Source organism: Mirounga angustirostris, unplaced genomic scaffold (assembly GCF_029215605.1).
Source record: "Mirounga angustirostris isolate CCGP_5_RB_7025 unplaced genomic scaffold, mMirAng1.0.hap1 SCAF_9, whole genome shotgun sequence".
In the NCBI taxonomy this organism is placed as follows: domain Eukaryota; kingdom Metazoa; phylum Chordata; class Mammalia; order Carnivora; family Phocidae; genus Mirounga; species Mirounga angustirostris.
Window position 1 is genome coordinate 71,144,900 of NW_026991717.1, and position 22,194 is coordinate 71,167,093.

A 22,194-nucleotide genomic window follows, 5' to 3' on the forward strand; every position below is an offset into this window, starting at 1 on the left:
TCATTCTTTTGTAGGATGCTCCTTAACCTCCATGTGTTTGTGTTCCTTCCAAATTTTCTCTTGTGATTGAGTTCAAGATTGAAAGCATTGTGGTCTGAAAAAATGAAAGGAGCAACCTTAATCTTTTGGTACCAGTTGAGACCTGATTAGTGAAGCAGTATGTGATCTATTCTGGAGAAGATTCCATTGTACTCAAGGAGAATGTGTATTCTGTGATTTTAAAGTGAAATGCTCTGAATATATCTGTGAAGTCCATCTGGTCCTGTGTGTCATTCAAAGCCATTGTTTCCTTGTTGATCTTCTACATAGATAATCTGTCCATTGCTGTGCCTAGGTTGTAAATTCCAATAATTATAAGATTATTGTATTATTATCGGTATGTTCTTTACATTTGTTATTAATTGGTTTATATAATTGGCTGCTCCCAAGTTAGGGGCATAAATATTTACAATTGTCAGAACTTCTTGTTGGATAGATGAAAAGGGTTAGTTTAACAAGGTTTGTTTCCAGATTCCTCTGGTACTACCTCTGGCTGGTAAGAGTTTGTCTCTGGAAAAGAATTTATTCCCTGCCTTTAGGCAAAAAAGGGAGAGCCTTTTCAGCATTTACTGATTCTTAACTACCTTTGGTGTGAAAAAAATTTTTTATGTCAAAGAGCCAAACCAGACTATGTCAGGTTTCCTTCAGCCTGAACAAGGAATATCTCCTCATTTATTTAGACTTTCTTTGATTTCTTTCATGAGAGATTTATAGTTTTCCTCATATTGATCTTGCCTATTCTTGAGTAGATTCATATGTAGATATTTCATTTTTCTTTGGTGCTAATGTAAGTTTTTTTTTTTCAGATTTAAATTGTTTATTGCTGGTATATAAGAAAGCAATTGATTTTTGTATATTAACCTTGTATCTTGCAATTTTGCTCTAAAAAGACATATTTTTATCCTATAGATAATTGAAGGCACTAAAAGCAAGAGTCTTCCACTATTCTATTTATGCTCAAGGAGTATTAATCTGGAAGTGATATGTAGAACAGATTGGAAGGAAAAGAGGCTAGAGGCAGGGACCCTGTCCATGTAAGAGGCTTTTCTGTGAGCCCTCCAGGAGACAGTAAGATTCTGAATAAGTATATTACAGCACTAATGGAAAAGTAAGAAAAGATTGAAGAAGGAAATACCCTAAATTGGCCCATCTCCTTCACACCTATGGATCTCTTTGTTACCAGACTCCAACTTGTCCATGCACCCAATGTGAAGTAAGCCGAATTCTGAGACACTGGATTTAAAGCAAGGAAAGCTTTATAGTCAAGGGGGCAACCCAAGGAGAAAGCAGGGGATCATTCCCAAAGTCGCCTTGCCCTGTTGATCTTAGGACAACTTATACACATGAAAGGAAGGTAAGGGTTTACTTGAACCTTGTTGGGAGATCCCTGAAGCAATGTGGAGGTAAGCATTCTTGTGGACAATGAGGCACTATTTGGGACCTGGGATCAGATACATCAAGACAAATGTTACTGTCTGATCCCCGTTGTTTCTACAATCAGTGGGTAAACAGGGAGTAGTAGTAAAGGCAAAATTAGTGTTTGATCATGCATGAAGTTAAGAGGTATAAAAAACAGGGATGCCTGGGTGACTCAGTCAGTTGAGCTTCTGACTCTTGGTTTCAGTTCAGGTCCTGATTTCATGGGTGGTAAGATTGAGCCCTAATCAGACTACATGCTTGGTGGGGAGTCTATCTGGGGATTCTCTCCCTTTGCCCCTCCACCCACTTGTGATCTCTCTTTCTCTTTCTCTCTTTCAATTAAATAAATAAATATTACAAAGAAAAATTAGTATATAAAACATAATTAAGTAGGGAACAACACAACTTAGACCTAAGTGTATAAGGCAATTAATACAACTATAGTTTTGCTTATGCTTTCAAAATGGGTCCAGGAACCAAGTGTCTGGCTTCCTCTTCACACAGTTCCCTCTTTCAGATGACTTTACCATCCTCTTCACCTAACTTCTTTTTTTTTTTTTAAAGATTTTATTTATTTATTTGACAGAGAGAGACAGCGAGAGCAGAAACACAAGCAGGGGGAGCGGGAGAGGGAGAAGCGGGCTTCCCACCGAGCAGGGAGCCCGATGTGGGACTCGATGTGGGACTCGATCCCAGGTCCCTGGGATCATGACCTGAGCCAAAGGCAGATGCTTAACGACTGAGCCACCCAGGCGCCCCTCTTCACCTAACTTCTAATTAATCCTCAAAATTCAGTTCAGGTGTTGTGGCCTTCTCTCTACCAGCTCCTCACAGCCCCCTGGGGTCTCCACCATAGCCAAAAGAGCTATTTACATTTGTAAATACAATGTATTTGTCTATGTATCTGACCATCTCTTTCATTAGATCATGAGCTCCTGAATCTAAGTAGCCTGGTATCTGGCCCAATTAACATACACATAAATGAATAATTCATTCAAGTCCGCTGTTGGAACTCACAACACTACCAGGTACATGACAACTATTATATCAAATTTCCATCATGTGTTTTCTCCTAAAGAATTGAAATCATAGAGCTTCAAAACACTGAAGTTTCAGATCAGGAAGGAAGCACTCAATCCGGATCAGGAAGTCATCACTTCCTCAAAACTTCTTTGAGTCACATACTATAAGTAGGTTTGCTCTTCCTGTACCTGCAGTGATACTGGCTTTAAACGGTGAGTTGGAGAGTGTGGGTCTCATCCACACTGTGCACAAGAAGTGCATCTTCCAAGCCCTAGGTTCCCTTTGCTCTTTCCAAGGGCTCGGAACCCTTCCCTGCTGCACGCAGGCTGCGCTGGCATACCTGGCAGAGGAACAGCAGACAAAAGCCTCTGAGCCTGGGACTAACCACGGCCTCTGATCTCAGCGGGAGCTCCAGCACGGAGACCTGGTAAGAGGAGAACCCCGGGGGCTGGGGAGAGTAGAGCCGTGAAGATGGCCAGAAGGTCCAGGTCACATAGATGGAGGAGAAATATTCCAGAAGGGAGGAGGGAAGAGACGAGGTTCTAGACCCATAAGTACAGGACAAAGAAAAGAATGGGATCTGCCAGTCAGAGGAAAAGTCATCTTACCTCACATTCCTCCTCCCTGGGCTTCAGGTCCTTCATAGAATGTGAGACTCAAGTCAGAAAGAAGATGGTTTAAAAAAAAATTCGACGAATGAAATCTTGAAAGGAGCAATAAAGATCTATATGGATGTGAATAATAATTTTGCTCTTATGGCTTCTACTACTGTCATTCTCTCACTTTCTTTCCTCTTCCTACACGGAAGAGATGATGCTGGATCTTCTGGGACTCTTTCCTCTCATCCTGTTGTTGCTGGGATCATGGGGGCCAGTGCATCCACTTGGTGCTTGGGCTCAACGCCCCACCAGGGCTCAATGGTTTGCAATTCAGCATATAAGTGCGGGTCCTGTCCAATGCAACAATGCAATGTCTGCTGTCAATATTTATAATCAGTGCTGTAAGCCTCAGAACAGCTTTCTGCAGGATTCCTTCCACAACGTGGCTGCTACCTGTCTTTTGCCCAACAGGATCTGTAGGAATGGCCAGAATAACTGCCACCAGAGTGCAAATACTATTAGAATGACTTACTGCTATCACACTGGAGGGACATATCCCAACTGCAGCTACACTACTACTCTCCAGAACCAGCTCTACACTGTTGCTTATACCGGTCCTCAGCCAGGTGACCCTCCCTATCCTCTGGTTCCTGTGCACTTAGATTAAGACTAAGGTTTCCATTACTTTCCCTCTCACTTGGTGTAGGTTCTCTTATGATCTCTTCTGGGTTTTTTTTTTTTTTTCCTTTATTAAATTTCCGTGGTTCCTGTAGAAGAAAGAAGGAGGGGAGTGGGAGAATTAGAGGGCCAAGATGCAATACCACAGTTGGGGACAAAAACAAACAGGATTCTTTTCTGCTTTGGATGTGTTTTGATGGAAGACAACAGGGAAGAGGGAAAAGAAAGACCCGGCCCCCTATTTTTAATCTTGGAACTTCTGCCAAGCTTTGTTGCATTGTGTTCACAGCAATAAAATCACTTTCTGTTGCATTGTAATGACCATGAGTGTGTGTCTTTGGGATGCCTCTCACATCATTGCCAGCCTGGGGCCATCTTGATTGCATTTGTCAACATTCTCAGGAGAACTCTGTGGGCCCTAAGTGACTTTTGAGGTTATTCAGCAACCCAAGGCTTCTTCTTCCACTTCCACCACCCCTGTGTCCCTGGGACTTGGAGCAAGAGTGTTCTCCATCCCTTCAAACTCTGCTCATGGCTTTTACATATTTCCCTTGAAATCACAGTCTATGTTTATTAGGAGGTGGCACAGATACCTCAAAGAGTGTCTGGAGTACTTTCACACACAGGTTCTAACTCTGACACTGGTGCATCCTACATCTTTACTATAGTTTCTGCATTTTATCAGATAATGTTTTTATTTTTGTTTTTTTGAAGATTCCACTTATTTATTTGACAGAGAGAGAGAGAACAAGATCATAAGCAGGTAGAGCAGAGGGAGAAGGAGTAGCAGGCTCCCCGCTGATCAGAGAGCCCAAAGTTGGTCTAGATTCCAGGACCCTAAGATCATGACCTGAGCAGAAGGTAGATGCTTAACCGACTGAGCTACCCAGGTGCCCCAGAAAATGTTCTAAATATAAGTAGGAGTAGAGATAATTATCCACTCTAATCTTAGAGTCAATTGTCCCATTATCTATAGGAATGAATGAAGAGAAAGCATAGATCAGAAAAAAAAAATCACTAGGGAATTAAAACATTCCTGCCTTACCTAATACTGAAATATCACAGAAGTAATGGTGTTTTGGCACAGGTAGTTGATTTAGACATTGAAGGACAGGGATTAAGAATTTGGCTGGCAGGTACCTGGATGTCTCAGTGGGTTAAACTATTAAGCCTCTGCCTTAAGCTTAGAAAATGAATTTGGGTCCTGTGTTCCAGACCAATGGAGATTCCCTGCTCAGAGGAGAACCAGCTTTTTCCTCTCCCTCTGCCCCTCTCCACCTATCCACTCCTGCATGTACTCTATCTCTGTCTCTCTCAAATAAATAAAATCTTGAAAAAATAAAAATAAAAATTTGTCTGGGATTAAGAATTTAGGTACTAGGTGTAGGAGAGGAAAAATAATTTTCCCTCTACCATTTTAGGTTCTTGGCTGAGAACCCCTCCCCCATTACAAAAAGGCAACTTCATAGGACAAAAACTATTTTATTTATTTATTTATTTTTAAAGATTTTACTTATTTATGTGACAGAGAGAGACAGCGAGAGAGGGAACACAAGCAGGGGGAGAGGGAGAGGGAGAAGCAGGCCCCCCGCCAAGCGGGGAGCTAGATGAAAAATCATTTATGAAATGATTTTTATCCTATAGATAATTGAAGACACTAAAAGCAAGAGTATTCTATTTATGCTCAAGGAGTATTAATCTGGAAGTGATATATAGAACAGATTGAAGGAAAAGAGGCTAGAGGCAGGGACCCTGTCCCTGTAGGAGACTTTTCTGTGAGCCCTCCAGGAGGCAATAAGAGTCCAAATAAATGTATGATAGCACCAATGAAAAAGTAAGAACAGATTCAAGAGGCAAATACCCTAAATTGGCCCATCTCCTTCACACCTATGGATCTCTTTGTTACCAGACTCCAACTTGTCCATGCACCCAATGTGAAGTAAGCCGAATTCTGAGACACTGGATTTAAAGCAAGGAAAGCTTTATAGTCAAGGAGGCAACCCAAGGAGAAAGCAGGGGCTCATTCCCAAAGCTGTTATGCCCTGTTGATCTTAGGGACAACTTATATACATGAAAGGAAGGTAAGGGGTTTCTTGAAACCTTGTTGGGGAGTCCTTGAAAGAATCTAGAGGTAAGCATTCTTGTGGACAATGAGGCATTATGTGAGCAATGGGATCAGATACATCAGGACAGTTGTTGCTGTTTGTTCCCCATGGGTTTCTACAATCAGTGGGTAAACAGGAAGTAGGAGTAAAAAAGCAAAGTTAATGACTGGTCATGCATGAGGTTAGTAAGTAAGTATATCAGGGACACCTGGGTGGGTCATTCTGTTGCACTTTGGACTCTTGGTTTCAGCTCAGGTCATAATCTCAGGGGTGGTGGGACTGAGACTTAATCAGGCTACATGCAGGGTGGGGACTCTACCAGGGGATTCTCTCCCTTTGCCCCAACACCCACTCCTGCTCTCTCTCTCTCTTTGTCTCTGTCAAATAAATAAATAAATCTTGCAAAGTAAAAAAGAGGTACATAAAAAATAATTAAGTAGCAAACATAATAACATAGACCAAAGTTAGTAATGCAACTAATACCACTCTAGTGTGCTTATGCTTTCAAAATGGATCCAGGAACGAATCGTCTGACTTTCTCTTCACACACATTTCCCTCTTTGGGATGACCTTACCATTCTCTTCATCTAACTTCCAATTAATCCTCAAAACTCAGTTCAGGTGTTGTGTCCTTCTCTCTACCAGCTCCTCACAGCCCCCTGGGGTCTCATCCACCACAGCCAAAAAAGCTATTTACAGTTCTTAATATACAATGTATTTGTCTATGTATCTGACCGTCTCTTTCATTAGATCATGAGCTTCTGGATCTGAGTAGCCCAGTATCTGGCCAAGGAACATACACATAAATGAGTAATTCATTCAAGTCTGCTGTTGCAACTCACAACACTATCAGGTACATGGTCAACTATTATATCAAATTTCCGTGGTGTGTTTTCTCCTAAAGAACTGAAATCTTAGAGCTTCAAAACACTAAAGCTTAAGATCAGGAAGGAAGCTCTCCACCTATATCAGGAAGTCGTCTCTTTCTCAGAACTTCTTTGAGGAAGTTATCACTTCCTTATTGTTGCTTTAAGTAGGTTTGCTCTTCCTGTACCTGCAGTGATACTGGCTTTAAACGGTGAGTTGGAGAGTGTGGGTCTCATCCACACTGTGCACAAGAAGTGCATCTTCCAAGCCCTAGGTTCCCTTTGCTCTTTCCTAGGGCTCGGAACCCTTCCCTGCTGCACGCAGGCTGCGCTGGCATACCTGGCAGAGGAACAGCAGACAAAAGCCTCTGAGCCTGGGACTAACCACGGCCTCTGATCTCAGTGGGAGCGCCAGCACGGAGACCTGGTAAGAGGAGAACCCGGGGGCTGGGGAGAGTAGAGCCGTGAAGATGGCCAGAAGGTCCAGGTCACATAGATGGAGGAGAAATATTCCAGAAGGGAGGAGGGAAGAGACGAGGTTCTAGACCCATAAGTACAGGACAAAGAAAAGAATGGGATCTGCCAGTCAGAGGAAAAGTCATCTTACCTCACATTCCTCCTCCCTGGGCTTCAGGTCCTTCACGGAATGTGAGACTCAAGTCAGAAAGAAGATGGTTTAAAAAAAAATTCGACGAATGAAATCTTGAAAGGAGCAATAAAGATCTATATGGATGTGAATAATAATTTTGCTCTTATGGCTTCTACTACTGTCATTCTCTCACTTTCTTTCCTCTTCCTATACAGAAGAGATGATGCTGGATCTTCTGGGACTCTTTCCTCTCATCCTGTTGCTGCTGGGATCATGGGGGCCAGTGCAACCACTTGGTGCTTGGCCTCCACGCCCCACCGGGGCTCAGAAGTTTGAAATATCACATATAAGATCAGGTCCTGTCCAATGCCACAAGGAAATGCCTCGTGTCAATAGTCTTAAAGGCAAATGTAAGGGTGAAAACACCTTTCTGCACGACTCCTTCCAGAGGGTGGCTGCTACCTGTCTTTTGCCCAACAGGATCTGCAGGAATGGCTGGAATAACTGCCATCAGAGTACAAATCCTATTGGCATGACTTACTGCTATCACACTGGAGGGACATATCCCAACTGCCGCTACAGTACCACTCCCCAGTACCAACTCTATACTGTTGCCTGTAACCCCCCTCAGCCAGGCGACCCTCCCTATCCTCTGGTTCCTGTGCACTTAGATTAAGACTAAGGTTTCTGTGACTTTCCCTATCACTTGGTGCAGGTTCTCTTATTCTTTTTCTTTCCTTTTGTTGATTTCCATGTTTCCCTTAGAGAAAGAAGGAGTGGGTGCCTGGGTTCCTCAGTGGGTTAAGTGTCTGCCTTCGACTGGGGTCATTGTCCCAGAGTTCTGGAATCCAGTCCCATGTCAGGTTCCCTTCTCGGTGGGGAGTTGTCTTCTTCCTCTGCTCCACACCCTGCTTGTGCTCTCTCTCATATAAATAAATAAATCTTTAAAAAAAGAAGAAAAAAGGAGGGGAGTTGGAGAATTACAGGGCCACGAGGCAATACCACAGTTGGGGACAAAAACAAACAGGATTCTTTTCTGCTTTGGAGCTTTGTGTGTTTCAATGGAAGGCAAAGGAAGAAGGCAAAGGAAGACCCAGGCCTCATATTTGAATCTTGGAACTTCTGCCAAGCTTTGTTGCATTGTGTTCACAGCAATAAAATCACTTTCTGTTGCATTGTAATGACCGTGAGTGTGTGTCTTTGGGATGCCTCTCACATCATTGCCAGCCTGGGGCCATCTTGATTGCATTTGTCAACATTCTCAGGAGAACTCTGTGGGCCCTAAGCGACTTTTGAGGTTATTCAGCAACCCAAGGCTTCTTCTGCCACTTCTGCCACCCCTGTGTCCCTGGGACTTGGAGCAAGAGTGTTCTCCATCCCTTCAAATTCTGCTCATGGCTTTTACATATTTCCCTTGAAATCACAGTCTATGTTTATTAGGAGGTGGCACAGATACCTCAAAGAGTGTCTGGAGTACTTTCACACACAGGTTCTAACTCTGACACTGGTGCATCCTACATCTTTACTATGGTTTCTGTATTTCATCAGATAATGTTTTAAATATAAGTAGTAGTAGTAGGGATAGTAATCCACTGTAGCCTTAGAGTTACTTCTCCCATGGTTTATTGGAATGCATGAAGACAAAGCATAGATGAAGGAAAAAAAAAAGCACTGGGGATATTGTAAATTTCTCCCTTTATGTCTGTTAATATTTACCTTATGTATTTACATCCTCCAATGTTGAATGTATAGATATTTACAATTGTTTAAAAAAAAAAAAAAGCACTGAGGTACTAAAAACCTTCCTGCCTTACCTAAATACTGAAATATCACAGAAGTAATGGGGTTTTCTAAGAGGTAGAAGATTTAGAAATTGAAAGACTAGGATTAAGAATTTGGCTGGGATTAAGAATTTAGGTCCTAATTGTAGGGGAGGAAAAATAATTTTCCCTCTACCATTTTAGGTTCTTGGCTGAGAGCCCCTCAACTTCATTGTATTCCTGCTCTCTCTGCCTCTCTCTCTGTCAAATAAATAAATAAAATCTTTTTTAAAAAGGCAACTTCATAGGACAAAAACTATTTTAATTACGTACATACATACGGGAACCCCACAAAAATATTAGACTTAAAAGCAACTAGCCAATTGAGTCTTATGGACCATTCTGACTATGGAAAGGATAGGGGTCTAGGTCTTTAAAAGGGGGGAAGACAATTCAGAGGAAGGTGAGAGGAGGCAATGTTTGGGAAAGGAAATTTGCCCTCCCATGCAGATGACTCTCTCAGATGAAAGTGATCCCTGTAATGGCTCACTTCCTGTTACAGCCTCCTTTCTAATGTAAATTTCCCCTACAAAAGGGTAACCTCCACTCTGCTTTCAGAATTTCTTCTGGTCAGCACTTTCTCAAAATAAACAGCTTAACATTATTCTTATGCCAAAAAGGCATATTTTAGGGTGGCATATTTTGCTAATCCTGCATACCTTTCCCTTTCCTTGTCAACTACTAGATTCATAGGGCTAGCAGGCCAGTGTAAGTCAAAGTGCTTTGTAGACTGATCTGTCTTTGAGTAGCAGCCAAACATAATGCCTATCAGAAAGGCCACCTACTGAAGTAGTTACTAGTGTGTCAATTATCTGCACTGCAGAATGGATCTTTCCAAACCGAGCGAGTCCTTTCACAGGTGGGCTACTTGGACTCATCTTCCTTCATGCCACATATTTATGTCATGTCCTAGAAACAAAGACGGAAATATGAAGTTTCAGGTTTCAGGAGCCTGGATTCCAAGTGTGCTAAATACTGAAGGCCCCTCTCAGTGGGAAGACATAAGAAGGCCAGGACAACTTGGCACTTGAGAAAGTTGGTACCCAGTAGGGGAATTTATCTGGTGGGACTTGAGTCCTCCAATTTAGAGCAGCTTTCAATAGTATTCATCTTTGGGGCACCTGGATGGCTCAGTCATTAAGCGTCTGCCTTGGCTCAGGTCATGATCCCAGATGGCATGCGTCAACCTGATCAGTAGTCACAATGGACTTATGTACTCTCTAAACATTACTTGGACATTTCAGGAGATTCTAGGACAAAGTAACCTAGTAAAAGGCTGAATTTCCTTTCATTAAACCACTCAATTACTCACTCTTTCTCAAGCACTACTCAATTATGGTTATTTATACATTAGGGAACTCATAGATTAAAGTAATTGTGGGAGGGAGTAAGAATGAGGATAACTTGGGGACAATCTTTTATGCTCAGAGGTCTTTGTTCTAAATTAATGGACCAGACCAAGTTGGCCTCTCTCTCCGATTTGTGTTACTCCTGCGTGCAATCATGCATTGTGGGAGAGTCAAGATGACTGACTAAATCAGATATTCATTTAGGTATATCCCTAAATCAGCTTCAATGACCTGACATTCTTTATAGAATGATCCAAAGTGGCAAAGCTTAGAAAGAAACTTAGCAAATGTTCCAGCAGTTCTCAACTCTGGTTTCATATGCAGATGACTCTCTCAGAATTTCATATGAAATGCACCTGGGAGCTTAAAAAAAAAAAATCAATGACAGGACCCCTGTGAGATAGGAGAAAATATATATTGATTTCTGCCTCTGATTCCTGGCACAGAGCTCCTGAAACCCTTGTAAATTCCTAAGTGATAAGAGCACTGGGAACATCTTTGTTCTTTGCAGCCACCTGGGTGGTCCCTGGATAGGGCTGATCACCAAAAGATGGAGCCATGATTAAAAGCTTGGCAATTTCAGCCTAACCCCCATCCTCGAGGGAGGGGAGAGGGACTGGATATGGAAGTAATAATTGATCCTGCCTGTATGAGGTAGCCTCACAAACACATTTATGATGGGGGAAACAAATACAAAAGAAAACTAAATTTCCTTACTACCTACAGCCCACTGACAAGTCCTTGACAGAGGAAGAGTGACATTCTTCTAGGAATACAGCTGCCTCGATGTTACTACTTGGCCAAGGGCAGAGGGCGATCTTAGCCTGAAACCCAGGATCCCGTAAGTCTACTATAATATACAAAAGTCATTTGGAGGGGCGCCTGGGTGGCTCAGTCTTTAAGCGTCTGCCTTCGGCTCAGGTCATGATCCCAGGGTCCTGGGATCAAGCCCTGCGTCGGGCTCCCTGCTCAGTGGGAAGCCTGCTTCTCCCCCTCCCACTCCCCCTGCTTGTGTTCCCTCTCTCGCTGTGTCTCCCTCTGTCAAATAAATAAATAAAATCTTTAAAAAATAAAAAAAAAAGTCATTTGGAAACCCCTTTATCTCTCCCCAACAGGATACGTGTTGGCAAACATCCCCCAAACTTACGGTCCACTGATATAAATCTGAAAGGTCTCGTGATTAAAGTTTTCCTAGAGAGTAATAAATGACCTTTTCCCAAAAATAGCTGATCCCCTCAAGGTCCTGGAAACCTTCCTTCCCAATTCTTTAGAGACTTATCCTATTCCTAACCCCCTCCCAACTTGAAAGTATATAATGGGCCCTCTTCATGACCCCAGTGTATCTCTATCTGCCCTCAGGTCCCGTCCCCCTGCTTTAATAAAGCCACCTTTTTGCACCAAAGACATCTCAAGAATTCTTTCTTGGCTGTTGGCTTCGAACCCTAAAATCTTTCCAGCATCAGCTACACTGGGAGGGTGATGCACCCCAACTCTACAGGTTCAGAAGCTCCTTCATTAGGGACCCTCTCAGACCTTACTCTAGCTATCTTTTTATCTGGCTGTTCATCTTTCTCCTTATCATATCCTTCCATAAACTCATAAAGCATAAGTGTTTCCTTGAGTTCTGTGAGCAGCTCTAGCAAATCATCGAATAAACAAGGGGGTGGTGGGAAGCTCAGATTTATAGCCAGGCAGTCAGAAGCACAGGAGACAAGTTGGACTTGGGATTGGCATCTGGACTGGGGGAGTCTTGTGGGACTGAGCCCTTATCCTGTGGGGGGGAGCTGACACTATCTCCAGGGAGGTAGTGTCAGAATTGAGTTAAATTGTAGAATATCCAGCCGGTGTGGCAGAGTAGTCTGCTGTAGGAACCTCCCCCACATACACATGTGGTGTCGGAAGTGTTGTGAGTGTGTTATCAGTATGACAGTAAAGGAGAGACACAGAAGTTGTCCCAACTCAATCCCATTAAATGAATTTTATGAACACTTAATAAACAACTAGATGAATTTATGAGGACGGGGCCTGGGCTTTATGGAATTTTTTTTTTAAAGGTCCCTGCCTGACTGTAATGGGCAGTCTGATTTAGGAACCACTGTCCACCCAGAGGTAGGACTACTGGGCAAGGAGGGATGGGAAGAGGAAGAGGGGAGGGGAAGAGAGAGACCACATATAGGTGAAATAGTTACCACAATAGCCAAACTATGCAAAGAGCCCAGATGTCCGTGGACAGGTGAATGTATAAAGAAGATGTGATATATATATACAATGGAATATTAGCCATCAAAAAAAGAAATCTTGGCATTTGCAACGATGTGGATGGAACTAGAGGGTATTATGCTAAGTGAAATAAGTCAATCAGAGAAAGACAATTATTATATGATTTCACTCATATGTGGAATTTAAGAAACAAAACAGAGGAGTATAGGGGAAAGGGGGGAAAAGAAAACAAGATGAACTCAGAGAGGGAAATAAACCATAAGAGACTCTTAACCATAGGAAACAAACTGAGGGTTGCTGGAGGAGTGGGGGGTGGGGTGATGGGATAACTAGATGATGAGCATTAAGGAGGGCAGGTGATGTGATGAACACTTGGTGTTATATACAACTGAACCCTACCTCTGAAACTAATAATACACTATATGTTAATTAATTGAATTTAAATAAAATAAATTTAAATTAAAAGAAATAAAATAAAATTTTGAGTTTTGAGATTTCTTTATGTGTTCTGGATACATATTTAAAAATCAGACATCTGACTTGCAAATATTCTCCTAGTTAGTAGCTTATCTACTCATTCTCCTGACACATCTTTTAATAAGTTCCCAATGGTGTTTATAGCTTTATTGACATAGAGCTGAAAGACAATACACTACATATATGTAAAGAATACAATCTGGTAAGTTTTGACATATGTGTATACTCATGAAACCACCACCATAATCAAGATCATAAAGGTATCCATCCTTCCCCCAAATTTTCTTCATACTACTTTAGAATCCCTCCCTCCCGATTTACTGCCCCCAACCCACCGCAACTTCATAATAAGTTTCAAAACCAAGTGAGGTAAGCCTTTCAACTTTGCTCTTTTTAAAGTTGGTTTGGGTTTTGTTTTGGTTTTTGGGTTTTTTTGCTATTCTATGGGTGCTAGGCTTGCTCAGTGGGTTGAGTATGCAACTCTTGATCTCGGGGTTGTTAGTTTAACCCCTGCCTTAGGTGTAGAGATTACTTAAAAATATTATCTTAAAAAAAGTCTTTTGGCAGTTCTAGGTTGTTTGCATTTCCATATGATTTTAGAATCAGCTTATCCTCCAGGGATTTTGATTAGAATTGAGTTGACTCTATAAATCAATTTGGGGAGAATCCACATCTTAATAATACTGAGTCTTTATACCCATGAATATAGGATGGCTCGCTTCTTTAAATTCTCTTGGCACATTTGTTGATTTTTAGTATAGAGGGGGTTCAGGATGTGCTATCCTAAACTATGGCACTTTGGCAGAATAAAAGTGAGCCTCATCAATCTGTTCCCATTCCTGGGATAGAGAGAGAAAACATGGAGCCTTCCCTTCTGACCTCACTGACACCAAGCTCCAGGGCTCCAGTCCGGGATATAGGATGGGATGAGCTGTGTCAGGGATGAGGGGATGTCATGGTGGCACACTGAGCATTGATCCAAGAAATAAAAGATGTAATTCAAGAGAACTGGGAAAATTGGTGACAGGGTGTATCAGTTTGCTAAGGCTGCTATAACAACTACCACAGACCAAGTGGCTTAAACAACAGAAATATGGGACGCTCGGTGGCTCAGTCAGTTAAGCATCTGCCTTCGGCTCAGGTCATGATCCCAGGGTGCTGGGATCAAGTCCTGCATTGGGATCCTTGCTCAACGGGGATCCTGCTTCTCCCTCTGCTTGTGCTCTCTCTCTCTCAAATAAATAAATAAAATCCTAAAAAAAAAAAAAAAAAAAAAACCAGAAATGTATTTTCTCACAATTCTGGAGGCCAGAAGTCCAAAATCATGGCTTTGGCAGGTTTGGTTTCTTCTGAGACTCTTTCTATGGCTTGAAGAAGGCTGCCCTCCTGCAGTGTCCTTACAGGGTCTTTTCTCTGTGCATGTGCACCCCTGACACATGTCCATGTGTTCCCACTTCCTCTCTTATAAACACACCAGTCACATTGGATGAGAGTCCACCCTAAGGGCCTCATTTTAACTTAATCACTTCTTTAAAAGCCATAGAGTGGACCTGCCATTCCTCAAAGCCCAAGAGAGGAAGGTAGAATTCTGGAAAAGTGAAACTATATTTCCTGTAAGAAAAAAATAGATTTTCCTCCTACTCCTGAGTGTTTTGATCAGTGAACTTTCCAGAACAGGAAATCAACAGAACCAAGGGAACTATGCACCCAACTATGCCATCCTTTCTAATCTTGTTTTCTCATCCATTTTTTCCTCCAAGTCTCTCCAGACCTACTTCCTTCATGCCATATCTATAATTCCCTCTAACTTACTTTTTTTTTAAGATTTGTTTATTTATTTTAGAGAGCAGAAAAGAGCACGTGCAAGTAGGGGGAGGGGCAGAGGGGGAGAGAGCAAGATTCCCAAGCAGGCTTTGTGCTGAGCACAGAGCCAACACAGGGCTGGATCCCAGGACCCTGAGATCATGACCTGCGCTAAAATCAAGAATAGGCTGCTTAACCAACTGAGCCACCCAGGCACCTCCCTCTACCTTCCTTCTTCTAACTTCCTCTGCTTTCACTGCCTACCCTGTCTCAACCTCAAGGCTCCCACTTAATCACTCTCTGGATGAGAGCAGATCTAGCTGGTGGGTCCAGGACTAAGAAGCGTATCATAGGTTTCTCCAGTGGTACAGAACTGCCTCTGTGGAAAGAGTGGTCAGGGGATCAAAAAGAATGAAATCTTGCCATTTGCATCGATATGGATGGAACTAGAGGGTATTATACGAAATGAGATAAGTCAGAGAAAGACAAATACCATATGATTTCACTCATATGTGGAATTTAAGGAACAAAACAGATGAACATAGGGGAAGGGAAGGAAATAAGATAAAAACAGAGAGGGAGGCAACCATAAGAGACTTAAATATAGGAAACAAACTGAGGGTTGATGGAAGGAGGTGGGTGGGGGGATGGGGTAACTGGGTGATTGGCATTAAGGAGGGCACTTGTTGTAATGAACACTGGACGTTATATGCAACTGACAATCACTAAATTCTACCCCTGAAACTAATAATATACTATATGTTAACTAAATTGAATTTAAAGAAATTTTTTAAAAAGTGGGCAAGGGAAGGAATATTTAAGGTTTGAAAGTTTGGGGAAGGGAGTTGCATGGGTTTTTTTTGATGTTCAATCACCAAAAAATTATCTTTTCTGCCTAGAATTGCTTTACACCTTTGTCAAAAAAACTTTTGATCAGGGACTCCTGGGTGGCTCAGTCAGTTAAATGTCTGCCTTTGGCTCAGGTGATGATCCCCAGGACCTGGGATCGAGTCCCACATCGGGCTCCTTGCTCAGCAGGGAGCCTGCTTCTCCCTCTGCCTACTACTCCCCCTGGTTGTGCTGGCTTGCTCTCTGTCTGACAAATAAATAAATAAATATTTGTGTGGGCCTGTTTCTGGGTTCCCGATGTTGTTCTATTGATCTGTGTGTCTATTCTTCCACCAATTCACACAAAAATATGTACACAGCTGTTTAAAGCAGCTGTCTTCATAATCACCCGAAATGGAAACAACTCAAGTGTCTTCCAGTGGGTGAGTGGACAGACAAGCTATGGAACATCCATGCAATAGAACACTACTGAGCAATAAAAAGGAATAAACTATGGATCACACAACAACTTGGATGACTTTCAAAGGCATTACATTGAGTAAAGAAGCCAGTCTTGGAAAGTTTCATACTGTGCAATTCTATTTGTACGATAGTTTGAAAAGACAGAACAATAGTGACAGAGAATAGATCAGTGGTTCCCAGGTGTCGGGAGGTGGGTAGTGTATGACTATAAAAGATTAGCACAAGGGGAAATGGGAGTGATGGAACTGTTGTGTATCCTGGTTGTGATAATGGTTGTACAATTCTGTCAGTGAGCCTCTTGCTCAAGTATAGAACCCAACAGTCATTTTTTATTGCACTTTCTTGAGGCATTGACGATGACCAGAACATTTCAACTTCCAGACCAGAAAAGCCCTGAAAGCAACAGAATGCCTGGAAAACCATCCCACACATCCCCTTCCCTACTCCAGATCATGGGCTGAACATATCCCCACCCCACCTGTGATCCTTGTCTGCTCTCTTGCAGGTACCACCCCCCCTCCCCCCGAACTTCTCCTAGAAAACTCTAGGTGTCCATCTTGCAGGAAGAGAGATCAGTTGTTAAGGCTTGAGCCTGCCACCTCCCCCAGCTGCTGGCACTGGAAACAAATCTCTCCCTTTCTCTTTTCCAAACTCTTATCTCTTGTCTTATTAGCTTCTCTTGTGATGAGTTTATCTGAGTTTGTTTGGCAATACTGTGGGCAGATCCAGCCAGGAGCTATGCTATGGATTTGTGCAGCCCCGTCGGGGTTCCTGGGATGGAGCAGTTGACCCCCGCAGGCCAAGGCTCCCTGTTCATTTCCCGAGGTAATGGCTGTGATAAATCATCTGGTAACAATTCTCTCTTTTTTTTAATTTATTTCTAATTTGTTTTTGCTTTTTTTTTTTTAAGATTTTATTTATTTATTTGACTGAGAGAGCGAGAGAGCACAAGCAGGGGGAAGAGTAGAGGGAGAGGGAGAGGCAGGCGTCCCAGCGAGCAGGGAGCCCGATGCGGGGCTCGATCCCAGGTCCCTGGGATCACGACCTGAGCCGAAGGCAGATGCCCAACCATCTGAGCCACCCAGGCGTCCCTTAATTTGTTTTTTTATTAACATATAATGTATTATTTGTTTCAGGGGTACAGGTCTGTGATTCATCAGTCTTACACAATTCACATTGCTCACCATAGCACATGCCCTCCCCAATGTCCATCACCCAGCCACCCCATCCCTCCCACACCCCTGCACTCCAGCAACCCTCAGTTTGTTTCCCAAGATTAAGAGTCGTTTATGGTTTGTCTCCCTCTCTGGTTTCACCTTGTTTCATTTTTCCCTCCCTTCCCCTATGATCCCCTGCCTTGTTTCTCAAATTCCTCATATCAGTGAGATCATATGATACTTGTCTTTCTCTGATTGACTTATTTCACTTAGCATAATACCCTCTAGTTCCATCCATGTCATTGCAAATGGCAAGATTTCATTTTTTGATAGCTGCATAATATTCCATTGTATATATATATACCACATCTTCTTTATCCATTCATCTGTTGATGGACATCTAGGCTCTTTCCATAATTTGGCTATATCTGGTAACAATTCTATATGTGTGTTAAAATTCAGAGAATCGTAGATGGAAAAGATATATTTTCCTATTCTGATCATTTTTAGAAATTAAAAAAAAAAAGAACGAAAATTTGCAGGCAAAGCATAAAAGCACACACTCAAGGAATCCACAGACTTGGTTTTCTTCATTCCATACTTGGTTTCATGCCTCAGTTTCTCCATCTTTAAGATGAAGGTCTTGGAGCCAGATCACAAATGGGCTTCCTTGCCCTGACGCTCCTTAATTTCACAGGTCTATATACATGATCACATGTGTATCTAGCCATATGCACATACAGATTTTGTCTCTATGCTACAACATACAACATTATCGGACAGCCCTCCCCTTAAATAATTGTTCAGTGGTGTTTATGGGAGGGAAGGAGGAGTTTGAGGGAGGTGGGGAAGAGAGGCTGCCAAACATGCTGGCCTGAAGCAGGGCCCAGCTCTCAACCTCTATTTTTTTTTAAAGGTTTTATTTTTAAGTAACCTCTGCACCCAGTGTGGGTCTTGAACTTACAACTCCCAAGATCAAGAGTCTCATGCTCTATGGACTGAGCCAGCCAAGCACCCCCCAACCTCTATTAGGCATGTTTCTAATGACACTCAGAAACTTCCAGGTCCCACTCTTGCGTTCTCTTGTTTGCTGCCCTAATCTTGCCTCAGCATTCGTCTCTCCCCTCTGCGGCATCGGAGCCAAACGAAAATCTCATGGGCTGTCAGGGTCCAGGAAGCCTAACAAGCCCTGGCGGAAGCGAGCTGCAGCTTTGACTCTCAGAGGCTGTCTGAAGTTGCCTGAGAAGAGACTCTTCCCTGGAAGGGGCTCCAAGTTGCCTGGATGACCCAGGGCTCGGAGGGAAGAAGTCTGAACTAAACCAGATCTCAATGAGGTGATTATTCTAGAGATGCCTTCTCACATGTAGCCAAAAACCACATGCCCCTGGCCAGCACTGCTAGGAAGAGAACGGATGCTTCTCTAGATAGTCATCAGTGTAAGAGACTTGGAAATTACCAAACCCATCCCTCTCATTTTACCGATTAAAAAACTGCTCCAAGGAGGGCTGTAGACTTGCCTTGGGACACAGGGAGCTGAGAGTGGGGCTGGGGCTAAATCAGGTGCCCTGGCCCCATTATCCACCCAGCTGAAGACTCACGGAGGGTGGAAAAGGAAGGAAAGTGATCCCGGGTAGGCAGTGTAGGCCCTGCCCAGACTTGTCTCCAGAAGAAACTAGAAAATGGCAGAGAGCGGTTATGACCTTTAAAGTACAGTCACCCTCTTCTTTAGTAGAACATGCTCAGTGATACTCTGTGCTTCAGATGAACAACTCCTTCTTCGTTGTTAACTAAGAAGACAGTAAGAGAGTGAGAAGGGAGATAAGCTTGGAGGCAGAAGGCCAAGAAGACCTCTTCTCACCCACACTTATGTAAGCCCTGAAGCAACTCAACGTATCCATGGATTTGCTGAAGGATTTGCAAAGGTATTATGCGACTTGTCCCCTAGGAAGTGACTCCTGGCAATGTTTTGAGATGCTTCCAAGTGTGCCCCTGTCTCGTCCTCAGGAGGTAGGTTTTCACTCTGTGCCTTCCTTGTAGGACCCTCCAACATGAACCATGAATCATGCAGGTGGAGGGCCATCCCACATTTATGATTGAGTCCCAAAAGCAATAGGGAAGTGATGGTGGATAGATTCAGCACCCTCTTAGTGTTCCCACTTGCTCTGTGAGGGCTGAATCAGTCTAAGAAGACAAGAGTGGGGATTGGGAGTGGCCTTTCCTTTCAGTTAGAAAGCTCAAAGTGCAAACGCTGATGAGGTAGCACTTGGAAAGAAAGAACCGGGATGATTCTCAGGTACTCTGTTCAGTGAAGGACTCCTTTAGGTGTGGAGGACTGATCTGTTTTGACGTGGGGTAGTACTGGGCTGGGGGTGCTATCGGCTTCAAGATTGAAGGAAGAATTTACCCCTGAGAGAGGCAGGAGAGGATCAGCAAGGCAGAAGACACTATGATTTTGAGGGGACACTTGCAGCTGTAGGATTAAGGAGAAGCTGGGACATGGAGATGGGCTTACCTGTCCACTGAGAATGCAGAATTCCTGAAGCTTGTTTGTTTTGAAGAATTTTCTGGAAATTAGCATTAGCCTCCTTGAAAGAATCACTGGATATGGCCATTTCTGCCTTCAAGCAGATATTCACCTTAATATGTTAGCACCTCAAATTTAAAATTAATCTGCCCAGATTAGTTTCCTGGAAGGGGTTAGTACTCCTTTCTTTGTGGGGTAGAAATAGTCTCCCCACTGAACAGACACCTCCAATTTGTTGCCAGATTATTTGAGGTGTTTCTCTCCTTGATTGTACCTGAGCCTCTCCAGGACAGGACTCTATCTTTCCTCTCTCGGTGTCCTCCTATTCAGAGCACTTTCTCTCCCCACCTGCTCCCCGGCTGTGCTGGTCTGGACCATTGTCACCACCTATCACTTTCTTCCCCAGACGGAAGCCCCCAGCAGTCCCAGGCCCAGAATGTGCAGGGAGTCAGAAGCCAGAGCTGGTGAATGTGCAGATATAAGGGCAGCAAAACCCAAGTGAGTGTTCTTAAAAGCTCCAGGAAAGTGTTCTCTTAGCACCAGCAGGAGGGAAATGAGGAGCTTTGGGTTTGGGAATAAGGGTGAGATGAACTTAAGACAAATTCTGGCTCAAGGAACCTATCGAGAAACTCCAAGTTTCCTTCTCCATCCTCACTGCTAGTGAGGAGTGAGACTCCTTCCCATCACCACAGAAATGCAGGGATGTCTGGCCCCTGTCACCCGCAGCCTTTCTCCCCTCTACAGAAGTGAAAGGTTCACTTTACTTAAGAGAAACACAGTCTCTTCCAACATTTATGAATGTCGTACATAAGGACAATGACAGAACTGGTCAGACTGGTTGGAAGTAGGGCCTTTCTCTAGTTCTAGGAACCAGATGCAACTGTAAACAGGGAGTCAAAAGAGATGATGAAGTGATGACAGAAGCTGAGTCTCAGCATTTTCAAGGGCTGTATAGAAGCGGTGCCAGACACAGAGCGCTCATAGACCCAGGGCCCTGGAAACCCGAGAGAGAGCCACCAGCGAGCTCAGGGAGAGAGCTCCACCCACAGCACTTAGGGGTGTTTTGCTTGTCTGTTAATTGTTTTTTTTTTTTTTTTTAAAGTAGGCCCCATGCCTCCAGTGGAGCCTAACTAGGGGCTGGAACTCATGACCCTGAGATCCTGAGATGGAGACCTAAGCTGAAATCAAGAGTAGGCCCCTTAACCAACTGAGCCACCCAGGTGCCCTCCTTCTCCGCTCTTAGGAAAAGGGAGACTGCAGGATTTTCTTCCTGAGTCTACTCTGGTAGCAGAAAGAACAAGGACTGGAAGCCAGGAGACCTGGGGGTCTAGTCCCAGCTGTGCTACTAATGAGCAGCAGCCATGAGCAAGTCACTTACCCTTTCTGAGTTTAAGGCTGTTCCTCTATAAAAATGGGAATTACATTAGGTCAGGGATGGCAAGTGGCACACACACCTTTACCTCCATCCTGCTTTCAACCACATCGCTTATTAGACGTTTTTCTACAGCATTCTAAGCAGATCCTTCCCATTAAAGTGGATACACAAGTCAAAATCTACTTCTTCTCCTTCAATTTAACAATCTCTACAGTCCCCTCTAGCTCCTAAATTGAAGGTTCTGACTTTCCAACTAAGAGGTGGCCATTTTTCTGATCTGGTAATCAGAATCAGCTCACTCAATAAAAGGAAATGATGGGACGCCTGGGTGGCTTAGTCGTTAAGCATCTGCCTTCGGCTCAGGTCATGATCCCAGGGTCCTGGGATGGAGTCCTGCATCTGGCTTCTTGCTCAGTGAGGAGCCTGCTTCTCCCTCTCCCTCTGCTGCTCCCCCTGCTTGTGCTCGCTCTCTCTCTGACAAATAAATAAATAAAAACCTTTAAAAAAATAAAAGGAAATGAAAATTTAGGATCATAATTTCATCCACTCCTCCTCCCCAGCCAGGCGCTGAGCAGGGTCTTCTTGAGGTTACCCTGTCCTTCCTTCTGTGCCAGAGATTTTGGTATTTGAGCTTCAACCTTTATCAGCTCACCCAGCAGGACAGTCCCAAACTGGAGCTCCCTTTTATCTCAAATAGCCCATACTTTTTTTTAAAGATTTTATTTATTTATTTGGCAGAGAGAGGGAACACAAGCAGGGGAAGTGGCAGAGGGAGAAGCAGTCTTCCCGCGGAGCAGGGAACCTGATGTGGGGCTCGATGCCAGGACCCTGAGATCATGA

At 43.4% G+C, this 22,194-nt stretch overlaps 1 protein-coding gene and 1 long non-coding RNA gene across 2 annotated transcripts; both read left to right on the plus strand.

Annotated features, from left to right (window-relative positions):
- The first annotated feature begins 2,608 nt into the window (after positions 1-2,608).
- Positions 2,609-7,152, plus strand: LOC135361597 (uncharacterized). Its single transcript, XR_010405107.1, has 3 exons — positions 2,609-2,693; positions 2,778-2,908; positions 7,026-7,152. It is a non-coding gene; the product is annotated as an uncharacterized LOC135361597 (long non-coding RNA).
- A 48-nt stretch (positions 7,153-7,200) lies between these two features.
- On the plus strand, positions 7,201-8,499 carry LOC135361595 (ribonuclease K3-like). Its single transcript, XM_064570747.1, is given in 2 exon segments — positions 7,201-7,537; positions 7,539-8,499. Coding segments are annotated over 2 exon segments (537 nt in total). The 5' UTR covers positions 7,201-7,456; the 3' UTR covers positions 7,995-8,499.
- Positions 8,500-22,194: the final 13,695 nt, after the last annotated feature.